We start from the raw sequence: 15664 nt of genomic DNA on the forward strand, positions 1-15664 counted from the left end.
AAGTTTTGCAAACTAACATTTATGGAACTTGTTTACACGGATGTTTAGACATGGGCAACTCAAGAAAATAGAATAGAATAGAATAGAATAGAATAGAATAGAATAGAATAGAATAGAATAGAATTTTATTGGCCAAGTGTGATTGGACACACAAGGAATTTGTCTTGGTGCATATGCTCTCAGTGTACATAAAAGAAAAGATACGTTCATCAAGGTACAACATTTACAACACAATTGATGATCAATATATCAATATAAATCATAAGGATTGCCAGCAACAAGTTATAGTCATACAGTCATAAGTGGAAAGAGATTGGTGATGGGAACTATGAAACGATTAATAGTAGTGCAGATTCAGTAAATAGTCTGACAGTGTTGAGGGAATTATTTGTTTAGCAGAGTGATGGCCTTCGGGAAAAAACTGTTCTTGTGTCTAGTTGTTCTGGTGTGCAGTGCTCTATAGCGTCGTTTTGAGGGTAGGAGTTGAAACAGTTTATGTCCAGGATACGAGGGATCTGCAAATATTTTCACGGCCCTCTTCTTGATTCGTGCAGTATACAGGTCCTCAATGGAAGGCAGGTTGGTAGCAATTATTTTTTCTGCAGTTCTAATTATCCTCTGAACTCTGTGTTTTTCTTGTTGGGTTGCAGAACCGAACCAGACAGTTATAGAGGTGCAAATGACAGACTCAATAATTCCTCTGTAGAATTGGATCAGCAGCTCCTTGGGCAGTTTGAGCTTCCTGAGTTGGCGCAGAAAGAACCTTCTTTGTTGTCCTTTTTTAATGATGTTTTTGATGTTAGCTGTCCATTTGAGATCTTGCGATATGATAGAACCCAGAAATTTGAAGATTTCTACTGTTGATACTGTGTTGTCAAGTATTGTGAGAGGTGGAAGTATGGAAGGGTTTTTCCTAAAGTCTACCACCATTTCTACGGTTTTGAGTGTGTTCAGTTCCAGATTGTTTTGGTTGTACCACAAGGCTAGTCGTTCGACCTCTCGTCTATATGCTCTCTAAATTACATACGTCTATGCCTTTAGGTGACAGTTGATCACACGTTCAAGAAATAGGAATGATAGTTGGTAGGAGGATTTATTCTGGTATAGAAAGAAAATATCGCAGCCTCACTCAACCCTGCCAATAGTCTTCTGTGGCATTTCCTGAATTTCTGGAATCTGGGGCATGAAGCTGAAGGCAGGTATTAAGAATTAAGTTCAAAAGGTAATAAAAATCTCAACAGGAAAAGAGCTACTCCTATTCATGAAAACCTGCCTGCTGTACAGGTTGACCTCGACTTAGGACCACAACTGAGCCCAAAATTTATGTGGCTAAGCGAGACAGATGTTGAGTTTTGCCCCCCATTTGATGACCTTTCCAGCCACGGTTGTTAAGTAAATCCACTACTGTTGTTAAACTTGTAACACCGTTGTAAAATGAATCTGGCTTCCCCGTTGGCTTCACTGGTCAGCAGGTCTCAAAAGATGGCGACATCACCCAGGGACACTGCAGCCGTCATAAATATGAAACCAGTCACCAAGGTGCCTGAGTTTTGATCACGCGAGCACGGGGATGCTGCAATGGTTGTAAGTGTGAAAAAAACAGTCATAAGTCACTTTTTTCAATGCCATTGCAACTTCTAACGGTCACTAAACGAATGGTCGTAAGTCAAGGACTACCTGCATCCCCCCCAAGATGGGTCCATCAGAACTTCAAGCAGTCAGTAAGCGATCGGTCTTAATGGAGTTGTATAAGAGATGCCCATTTTTTGATGGAGTTTCCAGAAGCCTTTATGTCTTTCTCAACAAACTCGATCATTGTAGAGCGGGGGTGTCAAACTCGGATTTCATTGCGGGCCGCATCAGGGTCGTGTTGGGGGGGCTGGTGTGGGCGTGGCCAGGGTGGGCATGGCCAGGTCGACGTCACTCATGTCAGGGGCGCCTGTGGCAGCCCGAGCGCTTTGCCAGCCAAAACGAGCTCCAGAGTTCCATTTTCGGCTGCGATAGCCTCTTGCAACCCTTTGCCAGCAAAAACCAAGCTCGGGAGGGCTGTGTGCACTCCAGGCCAGTCCTTCTCTATTTCCAGGGTGGCCCCATAGGCCGCATCCAGCCCACGGCTCTTGAGTTTGATACCGCTGTTGTAGAGGATCCAGCTGGGGCAGGGGTCGGCAACCTTAAACACTCAAAGAGCCACAAAGGTCCAAACTGGAAGCCCTCCATTCAGTTCTGGAGTTCACTGGAAGGCCAGTTCCCCCACCATAGAGAAGACTCCTAGTGCGGCGTCCTTTTTTCTCTACCTGCCTGTTCTGTTTCCCTCCCCCAATACTCCCAACAAAGAGTCAGTCAAAGGCCTCCTCTTCTACTTTATTTACATAGATAAATGTCCTGGCCACGTCTACCCACGGGCCTGCCAAGTTTCTGGAGGTAACGAAATTATAGATAAGGCCAGAATTACTCACGAATATATTCTTCCCTCCATTGATACAGTTTGCCCGTGCAAATTCATTGCTTTGTCCAAGACAAAAAACCAGGAAGTCCCGCCTCCTATTTATAGTCTTTCAGATGTCACTGCATGACCATCATTCCTTGGCTGTATCCCAATGCTTCTTCTGCTGCGCGCGCCGGTCACGTCTGCACAGTCTTGCATCACTCCAAAACTGTTCTTGGGGCGTTGCCAAATCAGAAGAAGGCTCGAGAGAATCAGGCCTTGCCGGCCCCTCCTCCTCCCTTTGAGTGGGTGCCAGGGAGGGAGAGGGCCCAAGAAAAGCAGGGCTTGCCAGGTCTTCTCCCTCACTTTCTGAATCATCCGAGTCCAGGAGTCCGGGTCCAGGAACCTGGGTCACAACACTGCCCTAACAGGAAACCCTATCAATTGTGGAGTCGACCAGCGACAGGGAGCCACGGCAGAGGGATGAAAGAGCCACATGCGGCTCCAAAGCCACAGGTTGCTGATCCCTGAGCTGGGGGAAGGTCGCCCCACTGCCTCCATCTCTTCTGCATATAGCTGCTGATACTGCTGTGGGGTGACGGTTGGCATGTTTCTTCTTGATCTTGCAGCAAAAGTCCTCATCCACCAGACTCTTAGCGTCCTGGAAGACATCGTGGAGAGCGTCTCCGGGGAAGCCACCAAATCTCGCCAGATCTGCTACCAATCGCTTCAGGAGTCTGTCCAGGTCTCCCTTGCTCTCTTCCCAGCTTTCATTCATCAGTCAGGTATAAACTCAGACCGGCTTTTCCCGGCCGTTTGAACTTAGTCTGTCCATCTTAAATTAAATCAGAATCACGTCTGTCTTTTTCCTGGATAGCAGCTCATAGATGTGGTCCAAAGAAGAAGGATAAGAAGCAGGACAAAAATTTAAACTGGGCGTCATTTCCATTTCAACTTAATGGCTGACGAGGTTGTAGAAAAAATGCTTTTAAAAGGCTCCTCTGGCGATCCCAGCTGAGTTGCCTGATCATCAGAGGCTTTTTTTTTTTACTTTTAAAAGCATTTTTTCGGCCAAAGAAAAAATGCTTTTAAAAGTAAAAAAAAAAGCCTCTGATCATCGTGCAACTTAGCTGGGCATGGGTGGGGTGGGGGGAGAGGCAGGGATTTTTGCTACCGGTTCTCCGAACCACCCGCCACCATCGCTACCAAATCAGGCGATCTGATCCGAACCAGGAGCATTTCACCTGTGCCACTGTCCTTGTCCATCATCGGACAAAAATGTTAAAAAAATAAAATCGAAAGAAATAAAAATATAAAAATAATAATTAAAACGTAATTCATTATAAACAAAACAACTCAAAACTCGGTTGTCATTCAGTGGAACTTCACTGCTGGATAGCTCAATTGTGGACTTTGGACTTCAACTCCTGGCTGTGTAATTCTGGGAAGTCCATAAGTCTCAAAGTCCATAAGTCTCAAAGTCCATAGAGCAGGGGTCTCAAACTCGATTCCATTGAGGGCCACATCAGGGTGATGTTTGACCTCAGGAGGTCAGGGTCCCAGTGGCCTTCTCTGTCTGATGGGGGATACACACCAGTGGTGGGATTCAATTTTTTTTTACTACCTGTTCTGTGGGCGTGGCATGGTGGGCATGGCAGGGGAAGGATACTGCAAAATCTCCAGTCCCATCCCACTCCAGGGGAAGGATACTGCAAAATCCATTCCCATCCCACTCCAGGGGAAGGTTACTGCAAAATCCCCATTTCCTTCCGATCAGCTGGGACTCGGGAGGCAGAGAATAGATGGTGTTGCGGAGTGGTGTTGTGGTGTTGCAGCCAGAGTTGGTATTTGCCGATTCTCCAAACTACTAAAAGTTCCCGCTGCCGGTTCTCCAGAACCGGTCAGAACCTGCTAAAACCCACCTCTGATACACACTGGAAAAACTCATTAAGGAAGGAGAGCAGTTTTCATCCTCTGATCCTTCTTCCTTCTTACTCTCCTCCCTCTCCTTTTTTTTTCCCCCAGACATCACAGACAAAATGCTAAGCTTCTTCCTGACCCTATTCCAAAGTCTCAGGGTGCAGATGGGGGTGCCTTTCACCGAGCAGGTGATACAAACATTCCTCAACATGTTCACCAGGTAATGCCTCCGTGGAAACAACAGATGCACCCATCGGTTGTCATGCCCACCTTTAGTAGTTATGCAGGAGATTTTGCTACTGGAAAAGCAGGTGCCACTTCATCAGTCAAGGGCTTATTAACTGAACTGGTGTGAAATTTGGGATGGGATGGGGGGTTATATGGGAATGTGTGTTAGTTATTACTTATTTGGGTTTAGGGCAGGGGTCTCCAACCTTGGTCCCTTTAAGACTTGTGGACTTCAAATCCCAGAGCAAATCTGGCTGAGGAACTCTGGGATTTTATTTGGTAGTTTAGGGCAGGGGTCTCCAACCTTGGTCCCTTTAAGACTTGTGGACTTCAACTCCCAGAGTTCCTCAGCCAGCTTTGCTGGCTGAGGGACTCTGGGAGTTGAAGTCCACAAGTCTTAAAGGGACCAAGGTTGGAGACCCCTGGTTTAGGGATGCTATTTCTTCCATTTATTGAGTTATTTATTGAGATGTATTTTGTGTTTCGGGGAGTGGGGGGGGCTGCGCCAAGGGAGGCTCATTCAGTTTCATGGTACACATGTTGCGCATTGACAATAAAGGCTTGATTTGATTCGATTCGATTTCAGCAGTGATCCCTCCAGATCAAAGGAGTCACTTTGTAAACCAGGTCATCCCGTTCATAAGTCTTGCCCTGAGCATAGAGTAAAAATATCATAGAAAGCCAATTTGGATTAGTGCCGAAAGTCTTGCCCTAGGAACCATGTATCTGTGAGTTCTAGTCCCGCCTTAGACATGAAAGCCAGCTGAATGATTTGGGGCCAAATACCCGGAGACTGAGAGTTCTAGTCCCACTTTAGGCTGGTGACCCCTGTTTTAGAGAGTCGTCGAGGCCACTTTTAGGTTTATCTTACCAGCTTGGTGTCTTTTGCCACAGGGAGCAGCTGGCTGAGAGCATCCTCCACGATGGAAGCACCGGCTGCCGGGTGGTGGAGAAGTTCCTGAAGATCCTTCAGGTGGTGGTGCAGGAGCCCGGCCAAGTGTTCAAACCTTTCTTGCCAAATATCATTGCACTTTGCATGGAGCAAGTCTATCCGATCGTTGCCGAGGTAGGACGAGCAGCCTCAAGAGGGGGAAAACCAGGAGAGGTAGTTGGTTTTTACATCAGGGGGAGAGGAGAAGCCACTGAGGACTTGGCTCATCATCCGCCCAAATTGCAAGCGCTTGTTGGCAAAGCAGCAAAACAAAGCCAGATGGTCCATTGGTGCAAGGAACCAAGAATGACACAAGGCGTTAACTTCGGAGTGATTTCTTCCTTGTTGCTCACCTGTAGGCAGGAATCTTGCCAGACTAAAGCACAAATCTGCATAACTATTAGATATACCCAGGGCTGGGCTGCTGGGGGTTCACAGGGGTTTGGGAGAACCTCTAGCTAAGATTCTGTGCAGTTTGGAGAACCCCCAAATCCCACTCCTGGCTGGCCCTGCCCACTGCATCCCTCCCAGGAATCCCCACGTAGGCTATTTTGGATGCAGGTAAGTGCAGGCCTCGCCTGTTAGAGTTGCCAAGGTTGAGAATCACCATGATAAGAGAAACAGCAGAAGTCAGGAAACCAATGGGTCAGTGGTTTTATTTTGTTCGTGGTGTTTATCAAAGAAGTAGCTTATTTCCACCCCATCCCATCTCATCTCACCCCAACCCCTTAAGAGAGGGAAGACTTTTAAATAACACCTGGGCGCTGTTGGCATCTGCCCTGCAGCGAGCATCCCTCTCTGGCAAACTGTCTTTGGGCTTTCTTCATCTGTTTTGAACCCAAACAGCCCAGTCCGAAGAACCCATTCCAACTCCCGTGTGCTTTTCTTGTCCCCCAGCAGTGATCCCTTCAGATCAAAGGAGTCACTTTGTAAACCAGGTCATCCCATTCATAAGTATTGCCCTGGGCATAGAACTAAAATATCATAGAAAGTCAATTTGGATTAGTGGCCAAAGCATTGGCCTAGGAACCAGGTATCTGAGTTCTAGTCCCACCTTAGGCATGAAAGTCAGCCGGGTGATTTTGGGTCAATTACCAGGTAGCCTGAGAGTTCTAGTCCCACTTTAGGCATGAAAGCCAGCTGGGTGACTTTAGGTCAATTACTAGGAGACTGAGAGTTCTAGTCCCACCTTAGGCATGAAAGCCAGCTGGGTGACATTAAGTCAATTACCAGGAGACTGAGAGTTCTAGTCCCACTTTAGGCATGAAAGCCAGCTGGGTGACTTTAGGTCAATTACTAGGAGACTGAGAGTTCTAGTCCCACCTTAGGCATGAAAGCCAGCTGGGTGACATTAGGTCAATTACCAGGAGACAGAGTTCTAGTCCCACTTTAGGCATGAAAGCCAGCTGGGTGACATTAAGTCAATTACCAGGAGACTGAGAGTTCTAGTCCCACTTTAGGCATGAAAGCCAGCTGGGTGACATTAGGTCAATTACCAGGAGACTGAGAGTTCTAGTCCCACTTTAGGCATGAAAGCCAGCTGGGTGACTTTAGGTCAATTACCAGGAGACTTGAGAGTTCTAGTCCCACTTTAGGCATGAAAGCCAGCTGGGTGACTTTAGGTCAATTACTAGGAGACTGAGAGTTCTAGTCCCACTTTAGGCATGAAAGCCAGCTGGGTGACTTTAGGTCAATTACCAGGAGACTGAGAGTTCTAGTCCCACTTTAGGCATGAAAGCCAGCTGGGTGACTTTAGGTCAATTACCAGGAGACTGAGAGTTCTAGTCCCACTTTAGGCATGAAAGCCAGCTGGGTGACATTAAGTCAATTACCAGGTAGCCTGATAGTTCTAAAACCACGTTAGACCTGAAAGCCAGCTGGGTGACTTTAGGTCAGTTACCAGGTAGCCTGAGAGTTCTAGTCCCACTTTAGGCATGAAAGCCAGCTGAGTGACTTTAGGTCAATTACTAGGAGACTGAGTTCTAGTCCCACCTTAGGCAAAAAAGCCAGCTGGGTGACATTAAGTCAATTACCAGGAGACTGAGAGTTCTAGTCCCACTTTAGGCATGAAAGCCAGCTGGGTGACTTTAGGTCAATTACTAGGAGACTGAGAGTTCTAGTCCCACCTTAGGCATGAAAGCCAGCTGGGTGACATTAGGTCAATTACCAGGAGACAGAGTTCTAGTCCCACTTTAGGCATGAAAGCCAGCTGGGTGACATTAAGTCAATTACCAGGAGACTGAGAGTTCTAGTCCCACTTTAGGCATGAAAGCCAGCTGGGTGACATTAGGTCAATTACCAGGAGACTGAGAGTTCTAGTCCCACTTTAGGCATGAAAGCCAGCTGGGTGACTTTAGGTCAATTACCAGGAGACTTGAGAGTTCTAGTCCCACTTTAGGCATGAAAGCCAGCTGGGTGACTTTAGGTCAATTACTAGGAGACTGAGAGTTCTAGTCCACTTTGGGCATGAAAGCCAGCTGGGTGACTTTGGGTCAATTACCGGGAGAGTGTGAGTTCTAGTCCCACCTTAGGCATGAAAGTCAGCCGGGTGATTTTGGATCAATTACCAGATAGCCTGAGAGTTCTAGTCCCACTTTAGGCATGAAAGCCAGCTGGGTGACATTAAGTCAATTACCAGGTAGCCTGATAGTTCTAGTCCCACTTTAGGCATGAAAGCTAGCTGGGTGACTTTAGGTCAATTACCAGGAGACTGAGAGTTCTAGTCCCACTTTAGGCATGAAAGCCAGCTGGGTGACATTAAGTCAATTACCAGGAGACTGAGAGTTCTAGTCCCACTTTAGGCATGAAAGCCAGCTGGGTGACATTAGGTCAATTACCAGGAGACTGAGAGTTCTAGTCCCACTTTAGGCATGAAAGCCAGCTGGGTGACTTTAGGTCAATTACTAGGAGACTGAGAGTTCTAGTCCCACTTTAGGCATGAAAGCCAGCTGGGTGACTTTAGGTCAATTACTAGGAGACTGAGAGTTCTAGTCCCACTTTAGGCATGAAAGCCAGCTGGGTGACATTAAGTCAATTACCAGGTAGTCTGATAGTTCTAAAACCACGTTAGACCTGAAAGCTAGCTGGCTGACTTTAAGTCAGTTACCAGGTAGCCTGAGAATTCTAGTCCCACTTTAGGCATGAAAGCCAGCTGAGTGATTTTGGGCCAATGACTAGGAGACCGTAATTTCTAGTCCCACCCTAGGCATGAAAATCATTTGAGTGAGTTTGGGGCCAGTGTCTCTCTCTCTCAGTGCAACCCACCTGATTCCTTGCTATGGGGAAAATACGAGGAGAAGGAAGTGTTAGATATGTTTACCATCTCGAATTACCCTGCAGCGAGCATCCCTTTCTGGCAGACTGTCTTTGGCTTCCTTCATCTCTCTCAGACGCAAACAGCCCAATCCGAAGAACCCGTTCCAACCCCCGTGTGCTTTTCTTGTTCTCCCCCCCCAGCGGTCATCTCCTGATGTGAAAGCCGAACTCTACGAGCTGCTTTTTCGGATTTTGCACCACAACTGGCGGTACTTCTTCAAGTCCAACGTCCTGGCCAGCGTCCAGAGAGGAGTAGCCGAGGAGCAGATGGAGAACGGAGCCCAGTTCACTGCCGTTATGCAGGTATGATGATGATGTCATCCATTAGGTCATGCCCGACCCTGGGCGATTCTTTGGGTCAGGTCTCTCTCCACATCTCCTGATCTTGCACGGCTTCTTTGAGTTGTTCTATACCCTGGCTGGTGTCAGTGGCACAATGGTTAGAGTGCAGTACTGCAGGCGACTTCTGCTGACTGCCGGCTGCCTGCAAGTTGGCAGCTCGAATCTCACCAGGCTCAGGATCCTTCCATCCTTCTGAGGTCGGTAAAATGAGGATTGTTGATTGTTGGGGGCAATACGCTGACTGTAAAACTGCTTAGAGAGGGCTGCAAAGCATATAAGTCTAAGTGCTATTGCTATTAACTCACCCCTCCAAGACTGAGTGGCTGTGGATGCCGGCATCCTGGTACAGTCAGCTGCAACCGCGGCTGACTGTTGGAGGCGAATCATTGGCCCCAATGGAGAGGGTGCGCGATCTGGGGGTTCTCCTGGATGGACGGTTGTCTTTTGAAGATCATTTGGCGACTGTCTCCAGGAGAGCTTTTTACCAGGTCCACCTGGTCCGCCAGTTGCGCCCCTTTCTAGACCGGGATGCCTTATGCACGGTCACTCACGCCCTCGTCACTTCTCGCCTGGACTACTGTAACGCTCTCTACATGGGGCTCCCCTTGAGGTGCACCCGGAGACTTCAGTTAGTTCAGAATGCAGCCGCGCGGGTGATAGAGGGAGCCACTCGTGGCTCCCATATAACACCGATCCTGCGCAGGCTGCACTGGCTGCCTGTGGTTTTCCGAGTGCACTTCAAGGTGTTGGTTACCACCTTTAAAGCGCTCCATGGCATAGGACCGGGATATCTTCGGGACCGCCTTCTGTTACCACATGCCTCCCACCGGCGATGCGCTCCCATAGAGGGCCTCCTCAGGGTGCCGTCAGCCAAACAGTGTAGGCTGGCGACCCCCAGGGGAGAGCCTTCTCTGTGGGGCACCTACCTCTGGAATGAGCTTCCCCAGGACTTGACAACTTCCTGACCTCCGGACCTTTCGCATGAGCTTAAAACATATCTATTCTTCCGAGCAGGACTGGCTTAATAGGGTTTTTAAACATGGATTTTATTGGGGTTTATTTTATGTTTTGTATTGTATTTTAAATTTAGGCTATTGGAATAAGTTTTTTAAATAGTGTTTTTATTGAAATGTATTGTATTATTTTATCTGCCTGTTCACCGCCCTGAGTCCTTCGGGAGAAGGGCGGTATAAAAATTAAATTATTATTATTATTATTATTATTATTATTATTATTAGCCTTCCAAGGTGGGTAAAATTAGGACCCAGATTGTTGGAGGCAAAAAGCTGACTCTGTAAACTGCTTAGAGAGGGCTGTAAAATCACTGTGAAGCACTAAATAAGTCTAAGAGCTATTGCTGTTCCTTCCTTCCTTCCTTCCTTCCTTCCTTCCTTCCTTCCTTCCTTCCTTCCTTCCTTCCTTCCTTCCTTCCTTCCTTCCTTCCTTGGTGGCATAGTGGTTAGAACACAATAATGCAGGCTAAATCTGCTGACTGCCAGCAGTTGGATTCTCACCAGCTAAAGGTTGACTCAGCCTCCCATCCATCCGAGGTGGGTAAAACGAGGACTCAGATTGTTGGGGACAATATGCTAATTCTGTCAACCGCTTAGAGAAGACTGTAAAAGCACTACGAAGTGGTATATAAGTCTTAAGTGCTATTGCTATAATGGAAGGATGTTTTGCTCTTGGCCCTTTTGACAAATCAGATTTTCTTCTGTTTCTCGCCTTTCTAGCTGCTAACATTGTGGACCCTATGTCTTTGGGGCACGGCCAAGAGCAAAACATCCTTCCATTCTCCCGAACCCCCAGCAGCCAACTATTGAGACTTCTCTCTTCCCTAGGCGTTCGGCCAGTCCTTCCTGCAACCGGACATACACCTGTTCAAGCAGAACCTGTTCTATCTGGAGACTCTGAACACCAAGCAAAAACTGTACCACAAGGTGAGTGGCGATTTATTCCGAAAGCCAAAGGAGGTCGATCAACCTGCAGACGACAGAAAAGATTCTTCCCCACAACTTCCTGCCCTAGGAAGCACTGTTGGCTTGGCGAGAGACTGGCACACCTGCCATTTCTGAAAAAACTCCACACCAAAGTACAAATATGTCTGTAATGAAATGGTTGTCCCAAAGGTGCTTTTTCAGGAGGCAACTGGACTTTCGTGCTTTTCTTTGAAGACGTTTCGCTTCTCATCCAAGAAGCTTCTTCAACCACCATCCAGTCAGAGCTGAAGAAGCTTCATAGAACAGAACAGAACAGAACAGAACAGAACAGAACAGAACAGAACAGAATAGAATAGAATAGAATAGAATATTGGAATGAAGAAAGGAATGCAATAGAATAGAATAGAATAGAATAGAATAGAATAGAATAGAATAGAATAGAATAGAATAGGGAATGGGAATGGGAATGGGAATGGGAATGGGAATGGGAATGGGATAGAATAAGAAATAATAAATATAAGAAATAAATATATAATAATAAATAAAAATGAGGAAATAAAAATTGCAGAAATGAAATTGTGTACACGCATATCTATATGCATATATATAAATAAATAAACATATTAGAAGTTTATGTATAAAAGATGCATTAGAATAGGGGGGGGAAATGGATAAGTAAGAACTGAAAAAATTGTCAACAAATTCTTTTTGTTTTTTTAAAAAAATGTTTAATAAAAAGTATTTTAAAATAATATTAAGAAGAAGAAGAACTAATAAGAAATAATAGAAATAACAGAAATAGAATAGTTTATTGTCTCTTTGAATGTACACTAATTGGCATACATTAAAAATGAAATTTCATTGCGTACAGCTCTTATCAGAGTTTTACAGCTCTTAACAGAGGGACGCAGTGGCTGAGTGGCTAAGAGGCTGAGCTTGTTGATCGAAAAGTCGGCAGTTCAGCAGTTCGAATCCCTAGTGCCGCGCAACGGGGTGAGCTCCCGTTACTTGTCCCAGCTTCTGCCAACATAAAAGCACGTAAAAAATGCAAGTAGAAAAATAGGGACCACCTTTGGTGGGAAGGGAACAGCGTTCTGTGCGCCTTTGGCGTTGAGTCATACCGGCCACGTGACCATAGAGACATCTTCAGACAGCGCTGGCTCTTCGGCTTTGAAACAGAGATGAGCACCGCCCCCTAGAGTCGGGAACGACTTTTACCTTTACAGCTCTTAAAGGGTCACCACCTCCAGTTTTACACTACATTTTATTTTATTTATTTATTTATTTATTTGCATTTATATCCCGCCCTTCTCCGAAGACTCAGGGCGGCTTACACTATGTTAGCAATAGTCTTCATTTTATTTGTATATTTATATACAAAGTCAACTTATTGCCCCCAACAATCTGGGTCCTCATTTTACCTACCTTATAAAGGATGGAAGGCTGAGTCAACCTTGGGCCTGGTGGGACTAGAACCTGCAGTAATTGCAGGCAGCTGCTGTTAATAACAGACTGCATTAGCAGTCTGAGCCACAGAGGCCCCTAACATGAACATGACAAGATAAATAATACATACATACATTACATAATTATGTATATACCAACTTATATGACACGGAGAAGCAACGCAGTCTACTTACACATGTTTATGTCGAGAAAAACGAATCTTGCGAGTTTGCAAGATGGATGGCCTAGGGAACAAAGCTGGTTACAGAATCTGGTAGCTTTGAAACCTCCTCCCAGAGGCGAAAAGTCTTCCAAGAAGATTTTTCCCCCTTTGGGACAACCTTTGGGGCCTCTGGTGGCTCAGACTGCTAAGACAGTCTGTTATTAACACACCTGCCTGCAATTACTGCAGGTTCTAGTCCCACCAGGCCCAAGGTTGACTCAGCCTTCCATCCTTTATAAGGTAGGTAAAATGAGGACCCAGATTGTTGGGGGCAATAAGTTGACTTTGTATATAATATACAAATGGATGAAGACTATTGCTTAACACAGTGTAAGCCGCCCTGAGTCTGCGGAGAAGGGTGGGATATAAATGCAAATAAAAAAAACAAAAAACCATGTCCTGGATCAGGGGTCTCCAACCCTTGGCCACTTTAAGCCTGGCGGACTTCCTGGGAGTTGAAGTCCGCCAGGCTTAAAGTGGCCAAGGGTTGGAGACCCCTGTCCTGGATGACTGAGAATGTCTTACAGACCTGTAGTGAAATGGTAGATTTTTGTGGGGTGGGGAGTACCCCTGTTTTCACTCCGTTTGTTTTTGTTTTTTTTGTTTCCCCTTTGGCTGCAGAAGCTCTTCCAGGCGTCGATGCTCTTTCAGTTTGTGAATGTGCTGCTCCAGGTCCTGGTGCACAAATCCCACGACCTCCTCCAAGAGGAAATCGGCATCGCCATCTACAACATGGCCTCCGTGGACTTCGACAGCTTCTACTCAGCTTTCCTCCCGGGGTTTTTAGCCGGCTGCGACAGGGTGGACACCAACCAGAAAAACGTCCTCGGGAGGAACTTCAAAATGGACAGGGTGAATGTGGGCTGAAGCTTGGCTTGGGGCTGGCCCTGTGCAAGGCCGACGGTCTCCTTTATCCCCCGGTTGGCCAGTACAGTTAGGCCTCGACTTACGACCGTTCCTTTAGTTGACCATTCGAAGTTAGACAATGGCATTGGAAAAAGTGACTTTGGACCGTTTTTCACACTTATGACCATTGTGGCATCCCTGTGGTCACATGATCAGAATTCAGACACTTGGCGACGGGCTCATATTTATGACCGCTGAGGTGTCCCGAGGTCATGTGATTCCTTTTGCGACCTTCTGACCAGCAAAGTCAATGGGGAAGCCAGATTCACTTAACAACCATGTGACTAATTGAAGAACTGCAGTGATTCACTTAACAACCATGTGACTAATTTAAGAACTGCAGGGATTCACTTAACAACCATGTGACTAATTGAAGAACTGCAATGATTCACTTAAAACCATGTGACTTAGAACCGCAGTGATTCACTTAACAACTGTGCAAGAAAGGTCATACAATGGGACAAAATTCACTTAACAACTGTCTCATTTAGCAACAGAAATTTGGGGTTCAAGTTGTGGTCGTACGTCGAGGACTGCCTGTAGAATTTCCTGGGAAGGGCCCTCGCATTTTAATCCCATCCGTGGCATTCCAGCTTTCCTATTCCATAAGCCATCCTGAGCTGTTCCTGGGGTTTATTTCCACCCAGTCCTCTTGCTGGGAGGCATTCTGGGAATCTGGGAAGACCGTGGCTTATTTTCCGAGAATCGTAAAAAATAGAAATCGTTCCCCAGAACCATGGACTTTGAATTGTTTGCTTATGTGTTTCTACATTGGCTCGGTGACTTTTCATCAAATAATGCAAAAAAACCCAAGAAAATTGATTGAGAAACCTCATTGGCTTTTCCATGGAGGCTGGTAATGTCAAAATGTCCCAGTTTTTAAAAAAAACACCTTTATGAGGTTTTACCGGTAATCATTGTTTGTTTAGTGACCGTTCGAAATTTCAGCCACACTGAAAAAAATTAGTCATGACCGTTTTTCATAGGACCACGTTTCACACTCACGACGTTCGACGCATTCCCGTGTTCGCACGACCAAAATTCAGGCGCTGGGCAGCCGATTCATATTTAAGGCAGTCGCAATGTCCTGCGGTCATGTGATCTCCTTTTGCAACAAAGCAAAGTCCATGGGGACGTCAGGTTCACTTAACAAGCCTGTTACTACCTTAACGACTACAGTGATCCACTTAACAACTGTGGCAAGGAAGGTCGTAAAATGGGGCAAAAATTCCCTTTAACAAATGTTTCGCTTAGTGGCAGAAATTTTCAGCTCAGTTGTGTTTCTAAATCACGGATTATAGCTGTATTTGGTAAATGTAACCTTCCCCAAATGCACTTACATTCTGATAAGACCTTTATTGAAAACTGAGCATTTTCTATCATACTCTACCCTCTTTCCCCCCAAAGCCTTCACCCAGATCAAACTCATCCATAAACTTAAGTGTCAGGGTTCGATGGATGCCCTAATTAAACCATGAGCCAAGCTTCAAAAGAAATCCAGTTATTTATTAGGAGCTTTTTTGTTTGTTTGTTTGTTTGTTTGTTTACATTTATATCCCGCCCTTCTCCGAAGACTCAGGGCGGCTTACAGTGTATAAGGCAATAGTCTCATTCTATTTGTATATTTTTTACAAAGTCAATTTATTGCCCCCCCAACAATCTGGGTCCTCATTTTACCTACCTTTATAAAGGATGGAAGGCTGAGTCAACCTTGGGCCGGGCTTGAACCTGCAGTAATTGCAAGCAGCTGTGTTCTAATAACAGGCTTCTTAACAGCCTGAGCTATCCCGGCCCATGAGCTTCATGTTGGCAGGTTCCCAAGTGAAGCCAGCTCTGCCACATATAATTTACTCTCCAGTCATGACCCTGTTTCCCCCCTCCTCCTCCCCCCGCCCCCCAGTGTGTCATCAATCACATTTGTGGGGCAATTTCGTGGCTTGTAGAGATCACTCCCCTCCATCGCTGTGGGTAACCCTGGGATACAGCCT

At 46.1% G+C, this 15664-nt stretch overlaps 1 protein-coding gene across 3 annotated transcripts in view; it reads left to right on the forward strand.

Moving 5' to 3' along the window:
• The window catches only part of XPO6 (exportin 6), a 69007-nt gene that overhangs the window by 51530 nt on the left and 1813 nt on the right, over positions 1–15664 (forward strand). For 2 of the 3 annotated variants that reach the window (XM_058156900.1, XM_058156899.1), the window contains exons 18-23: positions 3055–3210; positions 4451–4565; positions 5468–5639; positions 8961–9122; positions 11003–11101; positions 13392–13622. In XM_058156900.1, coding sequence (XP_058012883.1) covers positions 3055–3210; positions 4451–4565; positions 5468–5639; positions 8961–9122; positions 11003–11101; positions 13392–13622 — 935 coding nt within the window. The remainder of the gene's footprint in view (positions 1–3054; positions 3211–4450; positions 4566–5467; positions 5640–8960; positions 9123–11002; positions 11102–13391; positions 13623–15664) is intronic. The other variant, XM_058156901.1, reaches the window with a different exon arrangement.

This window comes from Ahaetulla prasina, chromosome 14 (genome assembly GCF_028640845.1).
Source record: "Ahaetulla prasina isolate Xishuangbanna chromosome 14, ASM2864084v1, whole genome shotgun sequence".
Classification (NCBI taxonomy): Eukaryota; Metazoa; Chordata; class Lepidosauria; order Squamata; family Colubridae; genus Ahaetulla; species Ahaetulla prasina.